The 21,565-nt window shown below is 32.7% G+C and overlaps 1 protein-coding gene and 2 long non-coding RNA genes across 3 annotated transcripts in view; all 3 read right to left on the reverse strand.

Annotated features, from left to right (window-relative positions):
• The window catches only part of LOC126735622 (nephrin-like), a 1,136,035-nt gene that overhangs the window by 51,553 nt on the left and 1,062,917 nt on the right, over window positions 1–21,565 (reverse strand). The window contains exon 12 of the mRNA XM_050439679.1: window positions 15,188–15,326. Coding sequence (XP_050295636.1) covers window positions 15,188–15,326 — 139 coding nt within the window. The remainder of the gene's footprint in view (window positions 1–15,187; window positions 15,327–21,565) is intronic.
• On the reverse strand, window positions 351–2,413 carry LOC126735645 (uncharacterized). Its single transcript, XR_007660488.1, has 2 exons — window positions 1,245–2,413; window positions 351–447 (listed from the first exon to the last, which is right to left on the reverse strand). It is a non-coding gene; the product is annotated as an uncharacterized LOC126735645 (long non-coding RNA).
• On the reverse strand, window positions 8,489–9,515 carry LOC126735643 (uncharacterized). The gene is made up of 2 exons (XR_007660486.1): window positions 9,383–9,515; window positions 8,489–8,585 (listed from the first exon to the last, which is right to left on the reverse strand). It is a non-coding gene; the product is annotated as an uncharacterized LOC126735643 (long non-coding RNA).

Raw genomic sequence — 21,565 nt, forward strand, 5'->3', positions numbered from 1 at the left:
CTCTGTTTATTATGAATGTTTTATACTAAAAATGCAATGCCAAACAATTTAAAAACAACTGGCTACAATAATTGAATTTTATTTACTAAAATAGGTATTATAGATATTTTAAAATATGACTTAAAATTACGCAAATTCATCAATTTCATGGCTAAAATATGCTTGAATATGTTAAGTTATACTTAGTCAAAACATGGGTATTTACAATTTTTTATTAAGTTTATCTTTTTTCGTCCTTGTTGCATATTTTCACTCTTTAGTCTGCGAAACTGTTACAGGTTTAATCTCCAACAGATATATTAATTGATTTATTAATTTTTTTTTTACCAAGATAAAGTAAATCGCAACCATAGTTTCATAAAATAATTTATTTAAAAATCATACATAAATATACATACTACACAGATATGATATACCGTTAAGATGGTCCCTCCTAACATACCCGATCTGAAAAGCAAGGAAAACCATTATTGGATGAGGAAAGTAAATAATAATATGGGATATTGTTTCATTGTTTTGTTGATTGAATAGAATTAAGAACTGCCATTGATTTTGCATTGATTTTACCTTGCAGGTCAATTTGGCCTATTTTAGATTTTAATGAATACTGAGCACATTAACTATTTGTTTATTTTGTTCAAATCATAAGGATCAATAGTGATAAGAATGTTAATGTCAATCTGGTCTGTCAGTTTTTGTAAATTATTGTTGCTAAACCATGGCCTCAAGTTATAGATTGCTCCATAGTTGCAAATTACTTAAACCAATGTTGGTACCAGATAGTACCCAGTAGTTAAACCCATCATGTCAACACCTAGGTACTTGACAGATAAATGCATTCCTTAAAATTTGGAGGGAACTGACAATCCTATTTTTAATAGATTCATTCTTTATCTGGTTCTAGAGTATGACAGATAGTTTCGCTTAATGCGGATGTGAAAAGGTAGACCCTATCTTGGCCTAATTTTTTTTGTAGTTACTAGTATGTGCTAGGATAGCTTAATTGCTGATTTTCTAAGTAGGCCTAAGAGTTTATAGGGCTCCTTGTTTTTGTTGTGTTAAATAAACCCCAGAAAAGGCCACATTCCATCTTCGGTAAGTTAGCACATGTTACATGCCTAAGTCATTTTCCTATTTTTTTCATCTAATTAATTTCTTATTTGCATGCTTTTCGGTTTAACTCAAAAGAACATCAATGCATCCAACTTTTCAGAGAGCAATTTTATAAAATTTAACTTACTTACCCACACAAAAATGCCATAAAATTGACAGCCATGTCGAACCTCATGTGTGGTCCCCATTTTTAGGCCTTCCTGTACCTTCTGCTTATCCTCTGCTTCTACTTTTGCTGCATTTTTATTGTTACTGCTTCCACCTCACTTGCTACTCCACGTGTTACCACATCAAGTCGCTTGGATCATCACCTCCGGAACCTGCATTCCTTCCAATCGGCTACACCTAATACCGATTGCCTTTCACTACCTGCTAGACATTCTGGAAGCATCCTAACTGGTCGATCTGCTGCTGCCTCTTTTGACCCAAACGTATAGCTGCCAACAAAGGAGCCCCATTCAGATCAGGTGGGCCCTACTACCAGTCGGAGAGACTCAGAATTTCAGGTAGCCCCTTTTTCTTTTTGGCTTGGTTTCTCCAGGTAATGATTTATCGGTTCGTCGCAATTTATAGATTATTTTTTTTTTAATTAATATGTAGAAATGATCACAGATTTTAAATTCAATTTAGCAAAATTGTTTATATGACCACCATCACTGATTTTGATTTGAAATTGGGAACTGAGTATATACGTATATGCGAGGTATTATCAGATGTACAATTGAATATGTATTAAGTGCTAAATTTTACTTTATTTTCTTTCTCATAATTTTAAATTTCATAATTATAACTTAAGTATTAGAGCATTACTGTCTTTGTATTTATTTTTTTTGAATTGAGGTTATAGATTAAATTAGTTGTCAATTATGACATTGATTTATCTTTCAATACTAAAGCTGGGCTTAACGATATAAAGCTGCGTTTTCTTTGCGTGCCCTAATAAAGGCTAATAATCATAACCCTGGAACCCACATTTAGGCATTGTGCGAGAAACAGTGCAATAAATTTGGCGCCTAACGTGTCAGTTCATGCTTTACCAATTTTTTTTTTTCTAATAACTTTTGATTATATTAAACATTAGCAGTTAATTTTGATTAGTTGTTTTAGAAGGTTGACTTTACCATTCTTATTTTTTTGACGTTTTCATCAGTTCAGTGTTTCTTCTCATTTTAAAAAAAAAAGAGAATTATCAAATTTTATTTAGGTTGGTGACCAATTACCAAAAACCAAAGAAATATCTTCAGGTGTTGTAGGGAAGGATAAATGATTCAAGTGTTATAGGATTACAGGGTGGTGTGAAGGTGAAAAAAGAAAGGGAAAGGAAAAAGAAAGAAAAGGGAAGAAAAGGAAAAGCATTTTTTTTTAAATTCTTGAATAGAGGTATTGTCAAGTTTTTGAATATTTTGTTTTTTTTTTTTTTAATATTTTTTTTTCTTTGATTTTTTTTTAAATCTGTTCATGCGCAGTACTGTAGTAAGTGTGTATAATAAGCTTATTTACTGGTATTACCTTTGATTGATTTTTAAGATTTCTTTTGTTTTTTTTTTAAATTTATTTATTTATTTTTTTTGAAGTACCTGACTATTCTTACTTCTTATTAGTAGGTCTGAATGATAAATATAACTATAGTCTTAACTGCTCTTATACGTAGTGTATTTGCTGTTGGACTTTGATTCCTTTTTTTTTTAATTTTTTTTTCTTAGGAAAGGGTGGGGGTGTCCTTTGGATACTTAATCATATTTTCCTTTTAATTTTTTTTTTAGCTTATTTATTTAATTAACGTTATTAAACTATATATAATATATCTATAAATATATATATTTTTTTGTCCCTCTATTTTGACATTTGAAATGGATGTTAATTATCTAGGTGGTGAGGAACTAAAATATGAGTTACACATTCGAGGTCTCCCATTAACCGGTTCTTTCGCTCAAAAACGGACCAGTCTTCGTGAGTCCTTGCGGTTGGAACGGGAGAAACACATTGATCCTCCTAGTTCCACTGCCTTCGACACAGATAGTGAGCTTTGCCTTTGTCGCAGTAAATTAATATCTATTGAACGGGATATTAAGACTCTCGGAAAGGATTATTGTGATGGAGAATCCAAACGGATTAATACCCTCTTGTTGCATTTGTACCAGCGTATCAATCGAGTCCATGCTGTGTCAGAAGTAGAGTCGGTTTTAAAAAATGAGATTGTAAGTTCATGCACTAAACTTTTTGGTGATCTTAATCTTGCTTCTCAAGGTATCATGCCTTCTTGCTCTTATGCCAACAAACCACCAGCCATTACCCTAACAGGGGCCACTCCATCTCACGAATCCCATGAATCCTTAAATACAGGAGACAACTTAGTAGTTTCAAATGACTTAATTGTTTTGAGTGATGAGGAATCTACACCTGTTGAAGAACTTGAAGCGGAACGTGTTAATTCCAATGTTGCTGCCGCATCGACTTCACAATGCGAGGTTGCAGAGCAGTCGATCCATTTGAATAATTTCCAGTCTGGTACTTCTACGTCCTTTGCACATTCAGCTATTAATAGGGAGTTGCCTCAGATTGAATCTCATAGCGATGCAGTACCCTATGGGACTACTTCCAATCCGTCTTTGACACAACAGTCTAGACCTCCACTCCAGGATTTATTGGAGCTTGCTCAAAGCAGTTGTCCTTATTTTAATCCTCAGCAGAGAACGTCAAGTACATCTGAGTCAAGACCTTCCTATGGTCGTTTCATGCAGCGCGACGGATCCAGAGTCTTTCAGTCTTCCGGAAATGAACTTAATGCAAAGTCCTCAATATCTTCGAATCCTATATCACAACCTCCTGTAAGTCTAATTAACTGTTATCCAGTGAGTTCAGCAAATGAGTCTCAATCAATGAGTCGTCAATCACAGGTTCGTTTTGGACCCCCCGTGGTTCATGCATCTCCTCCAGCAAACTCCACTGCTCATGGAGACAACTTGTCCCAGTCCATACCAATCAACGACTTAGTTCGTCATTTGGAAGAAGTCAATTTTTCTACGACGGACACATCGAATCAAACTTACGGGCGTGAGCCGAGACAACTATCGCATCCCTCATACCATACACATGATGTGTTTCGATGGAATATTAAGTTTAATGGACAGACTAGTGTTAACGACTTTCTAGAGAGAGTTGAGGAAATACGTTTATCTCGAGGTGTACTTAAGGAGCAGTTACTCCGGTCTGCACCAGAGTTGTTTACTGGCGATGCCCTTCTTTGGTATCGTACCAATAAATTTGCCAGTTGGGATGATTTAGTAACTAAATTGAAAGATTCCTTTCGGCCTTATGACTATGAATATGGTTTGTGGGATGAAATACGTAGGCGCACCCAAGGATCACAAGAACGCGTCCTTACGTTTATTGTCGCAATGGAGAGTCTATTTCGAAAACTTTCAGAAAGTCCCTCCGAATCAGTCAAACTTAATCTTATTCGTCGAAATTTACTTCCTTATATTCAAAGTAGGCTTGCTACCCATGAAATCCATGATCTTCACGAGTTGACTAGGTTAAGTCGAGCAATTGAAGAGACCGAAGCCAGAGTGCAGAGATTTGTCCCACCCCCCACAAACATTAGACAGCTATTAGAACCTGAACTTGCCTACAGAAAACCCAGTCATCACGTAGCGTCAATTGAGTCTTATTCAGAGCCTAGTGATGTTAAGCCGATTATTCCTAATAATCATTCGGCTTATTCAACTTCTATAGATGCAGTTTCTTCTGTTGTAACCTGCTGGAATTGCGGTGACAGCGGACATCGTTTTCGTAAATGTTCTAAGCCCAAAACGTTCTTTTGTTTCCGATGCGGAAAGAGAGACGTTAGTGCAAAGACTTGTCCAACATGCTCAAAAAACGAGGCATCGGCAAGAGCATAGGCCGTCCCTCTTGCCTATCTTTTGAATCGCAATCGGCCATTAGTCTATCCAAACATGTTCGTACTTCTGCCGTCCTTGATTTCGTCTTGGCACATGCCAAAGGTGATGAGCGTCCTTATCTGCACATAGACATTTTTGGAAAATCACTATTAGGTTTACTTGATAGTGGAGCATCTCGAACTATTATTGGTTCTGCCGGATGGTCTGTTTTGTCTACTTATTGCACCCTTAAACAATCTGGGGCCACTGAGTGCACTGTAGCCAATGGACAACAATGTTCAATAAAAGGAATTGTGACCTTACCTATGAGGCTTCGCACTCGCGTAGTCCTTATGGATGTTTTGGTTGTTCCCTCCCTACCCCATTCCTTGATCTTAGGTATTGATTTTTGGACTCGTATGGGGATCATACCTGACCTTAACACTGGGGAATGGCATTTCAAAGATGTTGCTCCATACTACTGTCACGAAACTGCCGCAATTCAATCCGTTGATACTCTGACTCCAACACAAAAAGGAACTCTCGATCGACTTATCGAGGATGTCTTTTCCAACATGAGTTCAACATTGGGTTGTACTAATTTGGTCAAGCTAGAAATCAGGACAAATTCAGCACCTATCAAACAGCGCTATTATCCTCTTTCCCGTGCCCTTCAAAAGGATGTCAATACTGAATTGGAACAAATGATTGCCAATGGTATTGTGGAACCATCTATTTCACCCTGGTCATCTCCAATAGTAATGGTTAAGAAAAAAACTGGCGAATGGCGTTTTTGTGTCGATTATCGCGCTTTAAATCGTGTAACCATCAAAGACAGTTATCCCATACCTTTTGTTTCTGCCACTTTAGATAAATTAAGAGATGCCAAGTTCCTTAGTACGTTGGATATTAAGTCCGCGTATTGGCAAATACCTATTGCACCAGAATCTCGCCCTCTTACTGCATTTACAGTCCCTACTAGAGGACTTTTCCAATTTACCCGTATGCCCTTTGGGTTGACTAATGCCCCTGCAGTGTGGCAAAGACTGATCGATTCTGTTATTGGTGTTGACTTGGAGCCATACGTCTTCGTCTATCTTGACGACGTAATCATTTCCACCCCGTCGTTCGAGGAACATATTCGTGTTTTACGTGAGGTCATACAGAGGATCGTTAAGGCAGGTCTAACTCTTAACAGAGAGAAGTGTACCTTTTGTAAACCCGAGTTAAAATATTTGGGGTACATTGTTAATTCTTCCGGTCTACTAGTGGACCCCGATAAGATTGAAGCTATTCTGCGTATACCAACCCCCAAGACTGTTACTGATATTAGAAGAATTGTTGGACTCGCATCTTGGTATCGGAGGTTTGTCCCTAATTTTTCCACGATAGTATCTCCCTTGACCTCATTGACCATGAAGAACGTAAAGTTTGTATGGAGTCCTGAATGTGAAAATGCTTTTAATACTATTAAAGAGAAACTGGTCAGCGCACCGGTTTTATCATGTCCAGATTTTGATCTTCCTTTTATTATCCAATGTGACGCTTCCGATTTTGGACTTGGAGCTGTCCTTTATCAGGTTCAAGGTGACGAAGAGCACGCTATTTGTTTCCTAAGTAGGTCTCTTACCAAAAACGAGCGTCGGTATAGCACAACAGAAAAGGAATGTTTGGCTGTCATTTTCGCTATCGAAAAACTCAGACCATATGTGGAAGGTAGCCATTTTACAGTAGTAACTGACCACTATAGTCTGAAGTGGCTTAATTCAATCAAAGATCCTGTTGGTCGCATTGCTCGATGGGCTGTAAGGCTACAACAGTACGATTTTGACATAGTTCATCGTAAGGGTAAAGACAACATCGTCCCCGATGCATTATCTCGTTCGGTACCAGTGGTAGATGAGGTAGCACCTCTGAATGACATGTCAACGAACGATTCTTCTTTCCTGATCGACAAGTGGTATTCCCGCATGCTAAAACGCGTTAGAGAGCAACCATCTAAGTACCCACTATGGTGGATTTCTAATAATAAGCTCTATAAGCGCACTAAGTCAAAATACCCCGCTTTAGATAATCCTGACGATGCTTGGTTGCAGATTGTACCACGAAATCAACGATCTGATGTCATAAAGGCACATCACGATCCTCCCACCTGTGGTCATCTTGGAGTGTTTAAGACTCTTTCCCGTATTTCACAGAAATATTACTGGCCAAATATGAAGTGTGACGTAGCTAGGTATATTGCCCGATGTCACACTTGCTTAAGGACTAAACCTCTTCAAAAAGTCTCTTCTGGCCACCTTCTTAGTCCACAACCAACCCTGACTAGACCTTGGCAAATCCTCAGTGTAGACCTTGTGGGTCCCTTGCCTCGTTCTCGTTCTGGATATTCCTTCGTATTGTCAGTATATGATTTGTTCAGTAAGTATCCTCTCTTCTTTCCTTTACGAGTGGCTACCGCCAGCAGTATATTAAAATGGCTCGAGGACCATGTACTTTTGGTTTACGGAATCCCTGATAGAATCATTGCCGACAATGGACCTCAGTTTCGTAGTGGGGCTTTCCAAAATAAAATGCAAGAGTATGGTATCCAAATACGTTATACTGCTAATTACCACCCGCAGGCTAACCCTGTAGAGCGTGTCCACCGTGTTCTAAAAACCATCATCTCAAGCTATGTTGATGAGGATCATAGGACGTGGGATCTAATTTTGGCTAAGGCAGGTTGTGCAATCCGATCAGCAAGACACGAAGTTACGGGTCTAACCCCAAACTTTGTAATTTTTGGTAGAGAACTTCAATTTCTGTGTCCCACCCCGACTTTAATTTCTCCATCTAACCCTAATGATTCCGATCCAACTTTGCGATCGAAAACATTGGAAAAGGTATTTGTCGATGTTCAGAAAAGACTGAAGAGGGCTTGCGAGCAACGTAGTAGGCGTTATAACTTACGGCATCGCGATGAGCGTTTTCAACTTGGTCAGGAGGTATGGCAGAGAAATTATGTTATCTCTAATGCTGCCAAAAACTTTACTTCAAAGTTCGCGCCTAAATATCTTGGGCCCTACAAGATCAGCAAAATTCTCTCTCCATGGTCCTACGAAGTTTCGGACTTGACAGGCCGTTGTCGTGGAGTTTGGCATGCTAAAGATTTAAAGGCACATCCACCTGATAATAACGTTCAAGAGCAAATCTAATGTTAGTATCTAAGTTATAAGTCAGCGTAAATTAATTATTATAATAGATTCGTTTCTTTGTAGTTATTTTGAGGGTTCTTATAATGTTGTATTATATTAAGTATTTTCAAGTTAGGATTTCTTTTATTAGTTATTTAGTTAGATTAGTTTTTCTTTATTAGGGATTGAATTTCCATTGCAAGTTTCAGGTAAACTTCCTTTTCAGGAAGGAGGGGTGTGTTACAGGTTTAATCTCCAACAGATATATTAATTGATTTATTAATTTTTTTTTTACCAAGATAAAGTAAATCGCAACCATAGTTTCATAAAATAATTTATTTAAAAATCATACATAAATATACATACTACACAGATATGATATACCGTTAAGATGGTCCCTCCTAACATACCCGATCTGAAAAGCAAGGAAAACCATTATTGGATGAGGAAAGTAAATAATAATATGGGATATTGTTTCATTGTTTTGTTGATTGAATAGAATTAAGAACTGCCATTGATTTTGCATTGATTTTACCTTGCAGGTCAATTTGGCCTATTTTAGATTTTAATGAATACTGAGCACATTAACTATTTGTTTATTTTGTTCAAATCATAAGGATCAATAGTGATAAGAATGTTAATGTCAATCTGGTCTGTCAGTTTTTGTAAATTATTGTTGCTAAACCATGGCCTCAAGTTATAGATTGCTCCATAGTTGCAAATTACTTAAACCAATGTTGGTACCAGATAGTACCCAGTAGTTAAACCCATCATGTCAACACCTAGGTACTTGACAGATAAATGCATTCCTTAAAATTTGGAGGGAACTGACAATCCTATTTTTAATAGATTCATTCTTTATCTGGTTCTAGAGTATGACAGATAGTTTCGCTTAATGCGGATGTGAAAAGGTAGACCCTATCTTGGCCTAATTTTTTTTGTAGTTACTAGTATGTGCTAGGATAGCTTAATTGCTGATTTTCTAAGTAGGCCTAAGAGTTTATAGGGCTCCTTGTTTTTGTTGTGTTAAATAAACCCCAGAAAAGGCCACATTCCATCTTCGGTAAGTTAGCACATGTTACATGCCTAAGTCATTTTCCTATTTTTTTCATCTAATTAATTTCTTATTTGCATGCTTTTCGGTTTAACTCAAAAGAACATCAATGCATCCAACTTTTCAGAGAGCAATTTTATAAAATTTAACTTACTTACCCACACAAAAATGCCATAAAATTGACAGCCATGTCGAACCTCATGTGTGGTCCCCATTTTTAGGCCTTCCTGTACCTTCTGCTTATCCTCTGCTTCTACTTTTGCTGCATTTTTATTGTTACTGCTTCCACCTCACTTGCTACTCCACGTGTTACCACATCAAGTCGCTTGGATCATCACCTCCGGAACCTGCATTCCTTCCAATCGGCTACACCTAATACCGATTGCCTTTCACTACCTGCTAGACATTCTGGAAGCATCCTAACTGGTCGATCTGCTGCTGCCTCTTTTGACCCAAACGTATAGCTGCCAACAAAGGAGCCCCATTCAGATCAGGTGGGCCCTACTACCAGTCGGAGAGACTCAGAATTTCAGGTAGCCCCTTTTTCTTTTTGGCTTGGTTTCTCCAGGTAATGATTTATCGGTTCGTCGCAATTTATAGATTATTTTTTTTTTAATTAATATGTAGAAATGATCACAGATTTTAAATTCAATTTAGCAAAATTGTTTATATGACCACCATCACTGATTTTGATTTGAAATTGGGAACTGAGTATATACGTATATGCGAGGTATTATCAGATGTACAATTGAATATGTATTAAGTGCTAAATTTTACTTTATTTTCTTTCTCATAATTTTAAATTTCATAATTATAACTTAAGTATTAGAGCATTACTGTCTTTGTATTTATTTTTTTTGAATTGAGGTTATAGATTAAATTAGTTGTCAATTATGACATTGATTTATCTTTCAATACTAAAGCTGGGCTTAACGATATAAAGCTGCGTTTTCTTTGCGTGCCCTAATAAAGGCTAATAATCATAACCCTGGAACCCACATTTAGGCATTGTGCGAGAAACAGTGCAATAAAACTCATCGGCCACTAAGATATGTTTTGCTATCTGGTTTGATTAGTTGAAGAGCTTATAACTGTACATGTTGTAAGAATTTAAATATTTACAATAGCTACATCTAAAGAATTAAAATTTTATTAATTTGTTATTTTTATTTACTTTTTCACCATTATGGTTACACGGTTAACTTTTTATAAGTTTTTGTTTCCCCAGTGGATTTCTTCCTAAACTTATTAACGCAGCAACAAATAAAAAATTACATAAATATTAAACAGATTTGTTTAATGTTAATAATGTTCTTATGTACTTATATGTATAAGTAACCTATGTACTCACTTGTAACAAAATCCTAAAAGCAATAATCTTCAAAATAAAAATATATACTTCAAAAGAAAATATTAATAGAACAGATTTCAAATACAAGCTTGTCGAGTTAAATACGTACAAATTTGTTATAAATCTCAGCACATTAGTTTACAACCCCTTTCAAGTATAATATTATATTTATAGTTTTATTATTTTAAAAAACTTATATTTTTTAAACAACAAAGAAGTTTTATTATTTGAAATTATTTTTTTAGATAAACTAAGTTGTATTCCATACAAGTATTAATAATAATTGTAAATATTAAAATGTGTAAATAATATAGTACTTACGCGGTTGTTCGATTGTTCCAGCCAAGTCAAAGAAAATATATCGATGACGACAACATAGATATTTATAGATTTATAGAAACAAATTTTTTAAATTAATTTTACAGATTCCGACTACGTTTAACTAAAGCGATTTTGAAGGCATTTAAATTTGCTTAAAAAATTACAATAAAAGCATTTTATGATTAATATAATTAGAAGCTTTTTGTTAGGTTCAAGAATTTGTCACACACGCGGCAACGCTGCCAGGCTTGGTTTTGTAACTGCGCTGAACGAGACGATCGCTCTCTTCTCTAGCAGCCGCCGCCATGCTCGCATCATTAGTATTTTATTAGTTACAAAAATATACAATTTAAATCAGTCTTAGTCTTTTAATACAGAGAATTAATTAAAAGCGATACAGTTTAGCAGAAAACAACACTTTTCATGCACGTCACCAAAAACTTCCACATATTAAAACTTGAACGGTATTTTCCCGTATCAAGATATTGTATAGGTTTAATAAACAATTAATAACTTGCAGTACCCTTGTAGATTTGCCTGATCTGATTTTCAAAATCTTGTTACGCTTGGTCAATGAAACCTTAATTGAACCTGCTATATATTAAATAAGAAAGGTTATGATAATATTCTTTTTTCTTTAATATATTATAGTATTATTTTACATACTTTTAGAATTTCTGAAAAGTTGCTTGTGAAAAATGATATGCAAAAGCCAAAAAAAAAAATATTTGAAAAATAACTTTCATTAAAAATTATTACTTTCAAACTATTTTTTAATTTTTGATTAAACATTTTTTATAAAATATATTTATATATTTTTTTAGTAATTTAAAACTGTAATATCTGCAACTTTATTTAATTTCTTCAATATTTACTTTACACAAAATGTATAAGAAATACAAGTTTACTGACTAATTTAAAATAAATATCCCACCAAAATATATTAAATTTCGGTTTTACCTTACCTGGATAAACTGGCTTTACTCTAATAAGTGGTTGGAGAGTTATATTAACAGTCTTTACTCAAGGGATTTCATATTTGAGGGTCTGCTAATGAAAATAGAAGGGAGCTTTTACATGTAATATTAGAATTCCTATCAGTTTAGGGATATTTAAATAATTGTTTTCCATTGAATCCTATAACTTGAATTTATTGAACATTCGAGTTTTTAGGTGGATAAAAATTGTGTGTAAAATTAAATGACAAATTTTATATCTTCTTCTATAATAATTGGGGTATTATATTTATTTGATTTCTTAATTAGAAAATTGTTTTAATACTGCTTTTTAATTTCGATCATATTTAAGTTGATTTAACAATCTTTTATTAATATTTAAATTACTTTACTTTGTTTATTTATTTAAGCAGTTTTTGATGTGTTTTTCGTCACACAAGGTTTTATGGGAACATTACATTAAACGCATTTTTACTGCATACTCAAATATTATATTTATTAAATTGCAAGATTAATATTCTAAATTCTTGGTCTAATGGTGATTGATAATATATGATGAGAGATATAGCTAATGATATATGTCAATATTTTACAAAATTTATAGAAAGGAAGAAAAACTTTTTCCTTAAATGGCATTAAAACACTTTTAGACAGATTACCTCTTTAATTTTATGTGACAAAGGAATTCTTAAAAAGTTTACATGAAGGACTAACAGGATTAGTCCCAAAATCTAAACCTTTAAATTCATAGAAATAAACCTGCCGAAACAATTTATTGTATTAAGTAAAGTTAGCAAAGCGGATTCAAGCACAATTAATAATATGTTTATAAAAATGCAATTTTCTTTAGTTACGTGTTTTTTTTTCATACTGTTTATAAATGTATTTTATTTAATTTATTCAATGGAAATATTTATATGTTATTGTAATTTTTCTGCCATATAACAAAAGAAATCGTTTATGTTATGTTTATGTATTTTCAGCACGAACAGTTTGATAATTTTCCTCGCTTTTTCTTCCCTACTTCATCATCCAATCAAAATACTATAATTGTTTTAACAAATGAATTATTTAATGATAAATGTAACAGAAGCTGGTAAAGTGGAGATGAAAAGTGAGACAAACTTTATATTTCTAATGAAGTGAAGTGTGTGCAGATTTTGGCATGAAATTCTTAAACTTTTAGCAAACCAAGTTCTTTTGCATTTTTTTGGGTTAAATTTTATATCGAATTAACTAAGTTCATTATAGAAGCCCCTTAAATAAAAATACATAGCTGATAGAATCTATTATAGTTGCGCTGGCTATAGGCTCGCTGACCATATCTTCCAGTTGCTTGCATCCGAAAATTTTTCAAAAGCCGTGTAATGATCAAAGAAAGCGAAATTCTATATACTATATTTACAATGTGAAAAAATTAAATATATGTAATCAATAGTACAAAATGAGATTTTTTCTAAGACTTGTAGTACTTTTGAGGACGTCTTCGGAATAAGTAATGATGCACGTTCCAGCTATCGTCCTATAAACTCTAATTTCTACAGATCAGTAGAATCAATAATTTGAGATCAAAGTTATAGTTCAAATAATGTTAAATCGCTGTTGCGTTCTTTCTGAATGCTGTTCTTGATGTATACTTTGATTCATTCAAGGTAAAATTCGAATTAGTTAACATAGCTAGAAGATCAAAGCCATCAAAGTGGTTTAATTTTTTTTTGAGAGAAGTAAGGAATATATTTTGCCTTAAAGGCAGGTTAACCAGAAATATTTCTACCTAGCGTTTGGTAAAACTGCGGAATCTATTAAGGAGTTAAAGGAAAATTTATTTAAAAAATAGAGGCAAATGTTAATAATAAGTAATATGTCTCAAACCATGTGAAAAGTTCTTAAAGCTTTTAATAATAATGTGAAAGAGACGTCATTAAATCAAATAAATGTCATTTTAATCAGATATTTGTTATTGCTCCGACCACCTTAAAACGAATGATGGCTTCACCTTCCAGAAACCTTGAACTAATAATTGTATTCCCGGCTTTTTTCCTGCAGTAGTTCAGAACTGCAGTTCATTCTCAGGTGCGTTAAAAGATTGATTCTATGGATTTAATAACTTAGCTATCATTAAGGATATTTTTGCCTGTTGTCTTAAAGTTGCAAAAGTCAAACCTTTTCTTTAGTTTCAATTTTTGTTAAAATCATTGAGACCTTAGTAAAGAGTCAAATAAAAGATTACTTTAAGCAAAACTCATTGTCTTATGTAAGGCAACATTACTTACGCCTTAGACATTAACACTTACTCGGATACAGCGACCAGAAAGTGCCAAGGTTCTGGAGGATTTTGAGTAAAGTGTGGCCATATTTTAAAATTGTTCAAAAGCTTTCGATTACGTATTCTTCTTTTAAGCTTATTTATTATAGAATTGATATGAACCGATGGCGCGTGGCGTGCCGCATTCCTCTGTTCTTGGGCCCATTCTCTTTCCGATGTATGTCGATGATCTTCCCAACTATTATCCTGGTTCTGTATTTTGTATTTTTGCTACTAACACATGATTGCTGATGGCCTATCCAGCTGGATATTACAGTTCATCAGTCATGCAGTGACCTGGGCAATGGCTGGTAGTATTAAATCAATTAAGCTTAAATCAGAACAAAATAAGGACGTTTGTTTTTCCTTAGAGATTGTAGTCATGGTCAACGGACTCTGAATTAGTTAAATCCTATTCGTTGGTGTTACTCTAGATTCGGGATTGACTTGGCAGTCCCACATAATATGAGAACTCTTGTCTGAGTCAAGATATATATTTGCCGAACTCAGTTTCGGCTTGCATGCTCTCATGGCTAGATATTTTAGATACTTCTACTCTGTAATGATGTAGTATTTATTTAATTGCACATTCCAACCATGGAGTATAGTTTTTTTAATATATTGTCTCTCTCTTTCTATATTTAATGCTTTGCTTGTTGTCACCAAGAGATAAATAAATGAAGAAATAAAAATAAATAAACTCCTTTCATTATTGTTATACATTGTTATTCACAGATTCATTGTTAACCCTGTTATACTCAGGCCTAAGATCGTTTAATTGTTTTTTTTTTGTAAATTTTTAATTTATTGCTAAGTAAGGCTAGTAATTCCTGAGAAATCTGTGACGTAATAGTATAACTTAATTATTACAACTTACAACTTTTTCGCCACAAAATTCAATTCAGAGTGGCTAAAAAGCGGCAAAGAATATTCATCATATTCCACTTTAAGAACTGATAAAAAAACATAAAACATAAATATAAGATCATTTAATACTTATAGTTAGTTATTAATTCCTACTGATCCTTACCGTAAGCAGGAGGAATAAGGTCTGGGTTGTTTTCATCTTCTACTAGATTGTCCGTAGTTATAGGCTGTATCATGGAATTTATTGGAGTTTCCTCTTGTTTTGACCTGCCAGCCGAAGGCTGTCTAACTGGGGTTTCGACCTAAAAAATATATTTGTATTTATTTTACATAATTTTATAAAATATTAAGTCTTAAATACGAATTTATATATTTTTTAATAGTATTAGTAATAATATTTACATTTAAAGGAAAAAATTTTGGTGAATATCATATTTCAGGTAACTTCAGATAATTTATAATATTAGCTGTAAAATACAATAATCAAACTAAATAAGACATTACAATTTAAGCCTTTTAAACAAATTCTTGCACCTAGATTACAAGCAATCTGTATGTGCAAAATCCAAGGAGGTTAAATTAGTTTTTAAAATATAATGGACTAAAATCATTATTTTTACAACCTGCATGTACTAAAATAAATAGATACTAGTATTAATGGAACATTATTCAATAAAACAGAATCTGAGAATTACATTTAAGATATGTTTTGTAGTTATAAATAATTGGCTTAAATTTTTTGCTGAATATATCACATTTAGGGATATTTCTTATGTCAATTGGCAAGGAATTATATATTTTAGGAGCTAAGCTCGTAATAAATCTTTGGTTACCATCCTTTCTATAAAAACGAACAGTCAAAATCTGGTTGGATACTTGTTTAATTTGGTATATATGCTCAAGTTTTGTTTGTAAGGCCTTGTTTCTGTATAAGAAAAGACAAATATTGATTCGATGTTAAGTATATTATCGTCGTAAAGCTGTTCAGTAGGACATCGTTTTTCTTTTTGAAATATTACTTTTAAAATATAATTTTGTACTTCATTAAGTGATTCGAGTGAGTTTCTGTACAGACTACTAGAACTAAAGTTTTATAGATGAATAGTTTTTTGTTCATAAATCTACGTAGCTCGTAAAACTTTAAAACTAATCTTCTCACCTTGATAACCCAACTGCCACTATGATGAGACCATTTCAAGTTTTTATTAACTATGACACCTAGGTATTTAATATTGTTACATTCATTTATTTTAAGTTCTGTTTTTGGCAGCTGTAATGAGTTAAAATTAGGTCTGTTGATATTAGTAAGAGAAAATGTGATGTATTTAGATTTATCTTTAGATTGTGAAAGTTTAACCAGTCTTTTACCATCGAATACCTAATGCAGCTTTAGTTTTTTAGTTTTTCTTCTTCTCAACTAGCACCGGTAAATATCAAAGCTGCATCATCTGCATATGATATAATTATGCCTTGTATTTTTGTGCTCAGTAATGAATTGATATATATAACGAATAGAAGCGAACCCAGGATTTACTTCTCTGTCCTGGTCAGATTTGATAGAGTCAGCAAGTCTAAATATTGCGTTACTTGTGCTAACACCTCTCTGGAACCGAAACTGATTATTATTTAAAAGTTTGTATGTAGTAAAGAAATTATATAGTCTGTCTTTAAGACATTTCTCAAATAGTTTGACAAAATTACTAATAAGGCTTATTGGTCGAAAGTTGCCAATCAGTTTTATTTCCAGATTTATAGATTAGGACCACTATAGATTTTTTTAAGTCATTTGTAACAATTTGTAACAATTTATAGCAAAAAGATTAAGTTTATGACGTGTTTGAGCGGATTAGTAATGTATAAGTGACAATCATTTATAAGTTTAGTACTAATTTCATCAAACCCCGGGGAACAATTCTTTTTTAGTGACGATTTATGCAAAATTAGTTGCGTTTTTATGAATTGGAGTTAGAAACATGCTCTGAGAAATATGGCGATTTTTGAAACCACTGTTATTAGTACGTGCTTTTATTTTTGTAGCCATTTGCTGTCCTATATTTATAAAATAACCATTGTCTTAAATATCAACAATAGTTTACCATCTGTTTTGTATTTTTAAATGGTTTATTATTGTCCCTAATGTGTTATTATCACTGTTTCAATTTTTATTTATGTTGGTGGCTTTGATAATTATGTTAATGATAATTGTATACTTGATAATTATATATTTTTTTCATGTCATTTTTGTTACAATTTACGGTTTCGCGATAATATCTGGCTTTCGCCTCCTTTATAATCCTTTTTAGATTATGCCTTGTATGTCTGAATAAGTAGATTAATATTCCTATTTTTAATTAAGTTTTTCTTAATTTGGTCACGGCGTTTTATAAGAATAAGAATAGCATTAGTAGTCCAAAGTTGTAAACAACATATTTTTTAATCTCTACCACTTTTTAATGAAAGTTAAAAAAAAAGAGTCACGCTGTGTTAGCTCATTATTTGTCAACACAGAAATCCAAGACTCTTGACTGATTAGATTTTTAAATTTTAAATGGTCAAAATTTACGATAGTTTTTTCAAAGGGCTGTGGCTTTTGTTGGATTTTATTGCAGATATACAGGATAATGATTTGTTGTATTATTATTAATAAAGAAAATATGACAATAAGTTTAAATTGCCTTTGTTTAAGTTTTATTTAACAAAAATGTGGTCTATGCACCAATTGGTATCTGCAGTAACTCTTGTATGTTTATGTGTATATGATTTGTATCTCAGAGACGTAAGTGCAATCAGTCAAAGTAGGTCCTGGTAATAGCTAAATCGTGGTTAAAGTCACCCATGCATATTCTATAATCGTCACTCTGTAAGTTAAGCTAAAAAGTTTTCGAAATCAATTACAAAATTTTGTTGAAGTGGAGGGTGATCTGTAACCAGTAACAATATTAAAAGACGTATTGTTATTTTAAAACCTCACCTCCGTTAAGGTGACATAATAAGTCGGTCTTACAGTATGTTTATTGTTAAAGATAATTTTATTATTCATAAAGGTCAGTAGTCCATCATTTTGGTTTAGAGTACTATTTATAAAGAATATTAAATTGGTCTGGTGAAAAATTGTTTTTTGTTTCTTCCAGAATTAGAATGTTAATATTTTAAGGGTTACAAGCTTGCAAAATTATTAAAATCTTCTCAAAGTATTTGGGGGCACTACGTATTTTAAAGTACAAAATATCCAGAATCTTTTTGCTGCCCTTTATTTTAGTCCTAAAATCATTTATTTCTATGACTTTTTGCTGTTCTGGATCAGTTTCTGTTTCCAATAAATTAGGAATATTAGCAATATCGATTAAAAACAAAAAAAAAAGAAAAACCAATGAATAAACAAAGACTAAAAAAAAACAGAAACAAAAGGCTATTACCTTCAGAGTAGTAATCTATAGACAATTTATAGCTTTGTAGAAAATATTTATATGTAGGGCAATCAGAAGAAAATGCTTTATGCTCAACATTTTAATTTAAATTGTACTTCTCGCATGCTCGACAGCAGTTGCAACATTTTTTAAACACTTTTTGTTAAGTGTTAGATTTGTGCTTTAAACAGTATGCACAGGAAAGTTTATTCTTTCAGTCTATTTCTTTATCATCAAAGCCAAAGCATTTCTTACATCTAGGTATATGAGTATCTTCCTGTATTGGACAGCGTTCCCATGCGATGAACACCTTTCCGCATGCCATTAGTCTTCCGAACAAGTACCCAGAGCATTCGCCAAAAACAATAGATTTGTTGTTTTTTATTGGCTTAGTGAATGTTCTATTATAAGTTCATCGTCATCTTGGATAAACTGGTTTTGTTGTTTCAAACAGTGTGTAATGTCTTCTGTGTTCATATTTTTTGTCATAATAATATTGAATCTCGGTTTCTTCATTTTGTGGAAATTGTACTATGTAATTTTTTTCGTCTTGTTCTCGTATGGTTTTCAATAACTTTTGACATCCTTGTTCGCTACAACAATTGATTATTACAACCCCGTTTCTTGAAGTTTTAACGGGTATGATGCTCATATTAAACCCGTTCGGCTTAATTTTTGATTAAAGATCTGCCTTAGTGGCACTGGAGGAACATTCTATAAAGTATGAGATCGTGTTGGCGGTTTTGGCAGATCAGAAGTGGAGACAACACTTACATAAGATTTAGTGGTTTCTAACTTCTTTATTTATCTTATAGCATATAAATTATCGTTTGTTTATCATTTTTATTATTGTAGGTTTGCCTAAAATTGTGTTTTTAAGACATTGTATAGAGTCATATTCTCTACAGTGTTTGCAGAAAAATTTTAGTTGTCGTTTTGCCAGAGGTATTTATCTTACTTCATATGTGGTTTATTTAGAGCAATCTGCACAATAATAGGTTTTGCAAAAATCACAGACAAAAAAAATAAATTTTGTCCTTCTTGTTTTGTTTTTGTTTCCACTTTCTGCTGATATTACTCATGTTTACTTCTCTTCATGCATAAGAAAAATGCTACACGCGAATTAGTAACAGCGCCTGCCACCCGATAAGAAACCTACATGTTTTTAAGAAGGCCGTTTCAGTATTTCTACACAAGATGCACTAACTTTACATCCACATCAACATCAGTGCTAACTAAATCCAATAAGATCTTCTACATAATTTAATTTGTAGAAAATCTTAGGTTTTTTTTTGCCGCCGCGTTATTATACGTAAACTGAACCCATTTTTTACAAGACTCTTTTGAGGCAGTATTTTCAGTATTTATACATATTACATAATTATGTTTAGAACCATTATTTTTAACTTAGTATAAAAAATTGACAATTTAAAAACTTACCTGTCTCTATTCACATAGCAAATTTTGAATCCAATAATGAATCAGTGATAAATTTTTATTTTTTATTATAAGTAAGATTTTTAGAAAAATATTGCAATTTTTCCATCCATTTTTCCCATCAAACTCGATAATATATTTTTAAATTAGTTCTATTCTGTTTACCCTCAAGTGAAATTAGAAAAGGTCTGCATGTTATCTTGTCGACTCCGACCTGTTTATCCCGTTAAATTTATCGTAAAACTCCATTACAGATTAAATAAACATGCGGAGTGGCACGTTTGTCGAAACCATTTCCGTTTATATGACAAATATTTGCTATGTACCAATTTAAATTGTTCAAATAATGCATCAGCCGTTTTTGTCCCCACTGATTAAAAGTATCCGAATGACAATTTGCATGCACAACTGAAACGTTTATGATATACTACTTTTTAAATGTAATTTACTTTTATATGCATTTAAATAAACTGCTGGAATTTACAGTTCTGTACATGGTTTTGTTTATTCAGTGAAATCTCTATAATAATGCATAAAAAAGAGTCTTATATTGTATTAAGCAAATTATTTTTGTAAAATTCATAGCCCACATTTCTCTACAGGTCAACTGAATAATTGAATTCAGTCTAATTATAGTCAGTTGGTTAAGAAATGTATCAAGCTATATTTACAAGCTTTTAAAAATTGATAGGACTACTTCAAAAAATATAAACCGCAATATAGTCGTGTTTCCGAAAATTTGATATAAAAATAATTTTTACCTATACATTGTGGATTTTAGCTATGTCAGTATTGGTTTTTGTTTTTCACTTTAAATTAAAAAGTTTTTAATGAAAACTGTAGTCAAAAATTTAGTACAATTGACCTACAATTAAATTTAATACAGCATTATTTAACAGATATTTACTATTTTAAACTAGCTTTAAATTTTTGCAACTTTATCTAAAAAAAAATAAATTGTCTTAATGTTAATTTTTTCCTTATGCCACATCAAGCACATTTTGTTTTAAATCAAATCTAGATTTATGTTCTTAGTATGTTTTTTTCCATTTATAATAAGTATATCCATATACATAAATCTAGTTTTATCAAATTTAAGTTCACTATTTTTTATTTTTCTTCAAGTTTTTTGGCAAGCATTAATTTTATTAATTTGTTTAGAAAAGGCCTAACAAAGCTAATTTTCGCAAATTCTCTTTGCTTTGCAATATGTCAAGGTGGAATAATGTATTGACTACTGTTAACCCACTGCATAGCTTTCATCATATAGTATTAAATAATTTTAACACTGCTTTTCCTGTTGTCAATATTAGGAAACGAAATAGAAAACCTTGGTATACTAAGGGTTTACGAGTATCTGGGAAAAATATGCGCTCCCTTTTTTACATTAGGAAATACGCTATGAACAATGCAACATTTTTAAATTATTATAACAGATACCGCAAGATTTACAGAAACTCAATCAAAATGGCTAAATGGACCTACTTTCAAAGGAGGATAAATAATTCCTCCAACAGAACAAAAGAGTCTTGGAAGATTTTAAATGAGCTAAGGGGCAAAAATAATGTCTTGATTATTCCAAGTACCTTAGATTCCAATGTCCTCAATTCCTTCTACTGTGATATTGCTAGTAACCTTGCAGCCAATCTCTCACAAAAAATGGATCCCAGGAGCTATCTCAGCAATGTGGTAGTAGC

Source organism: Anthonomus grandis, chromosome 4, assembly GCF_022605725.1.
Source record: "Anthonomus grandis grandis chromosome 4, icAntGran1.3, whole genome shotgun sequence".
Taxonomy (NCBI): domain Eukaryota; kingdom Metazoa; phylum Arthropoda; class Insecta; order Coleoptera; family Curculionidae; genus Anthonomus; species Anthonomus grandis.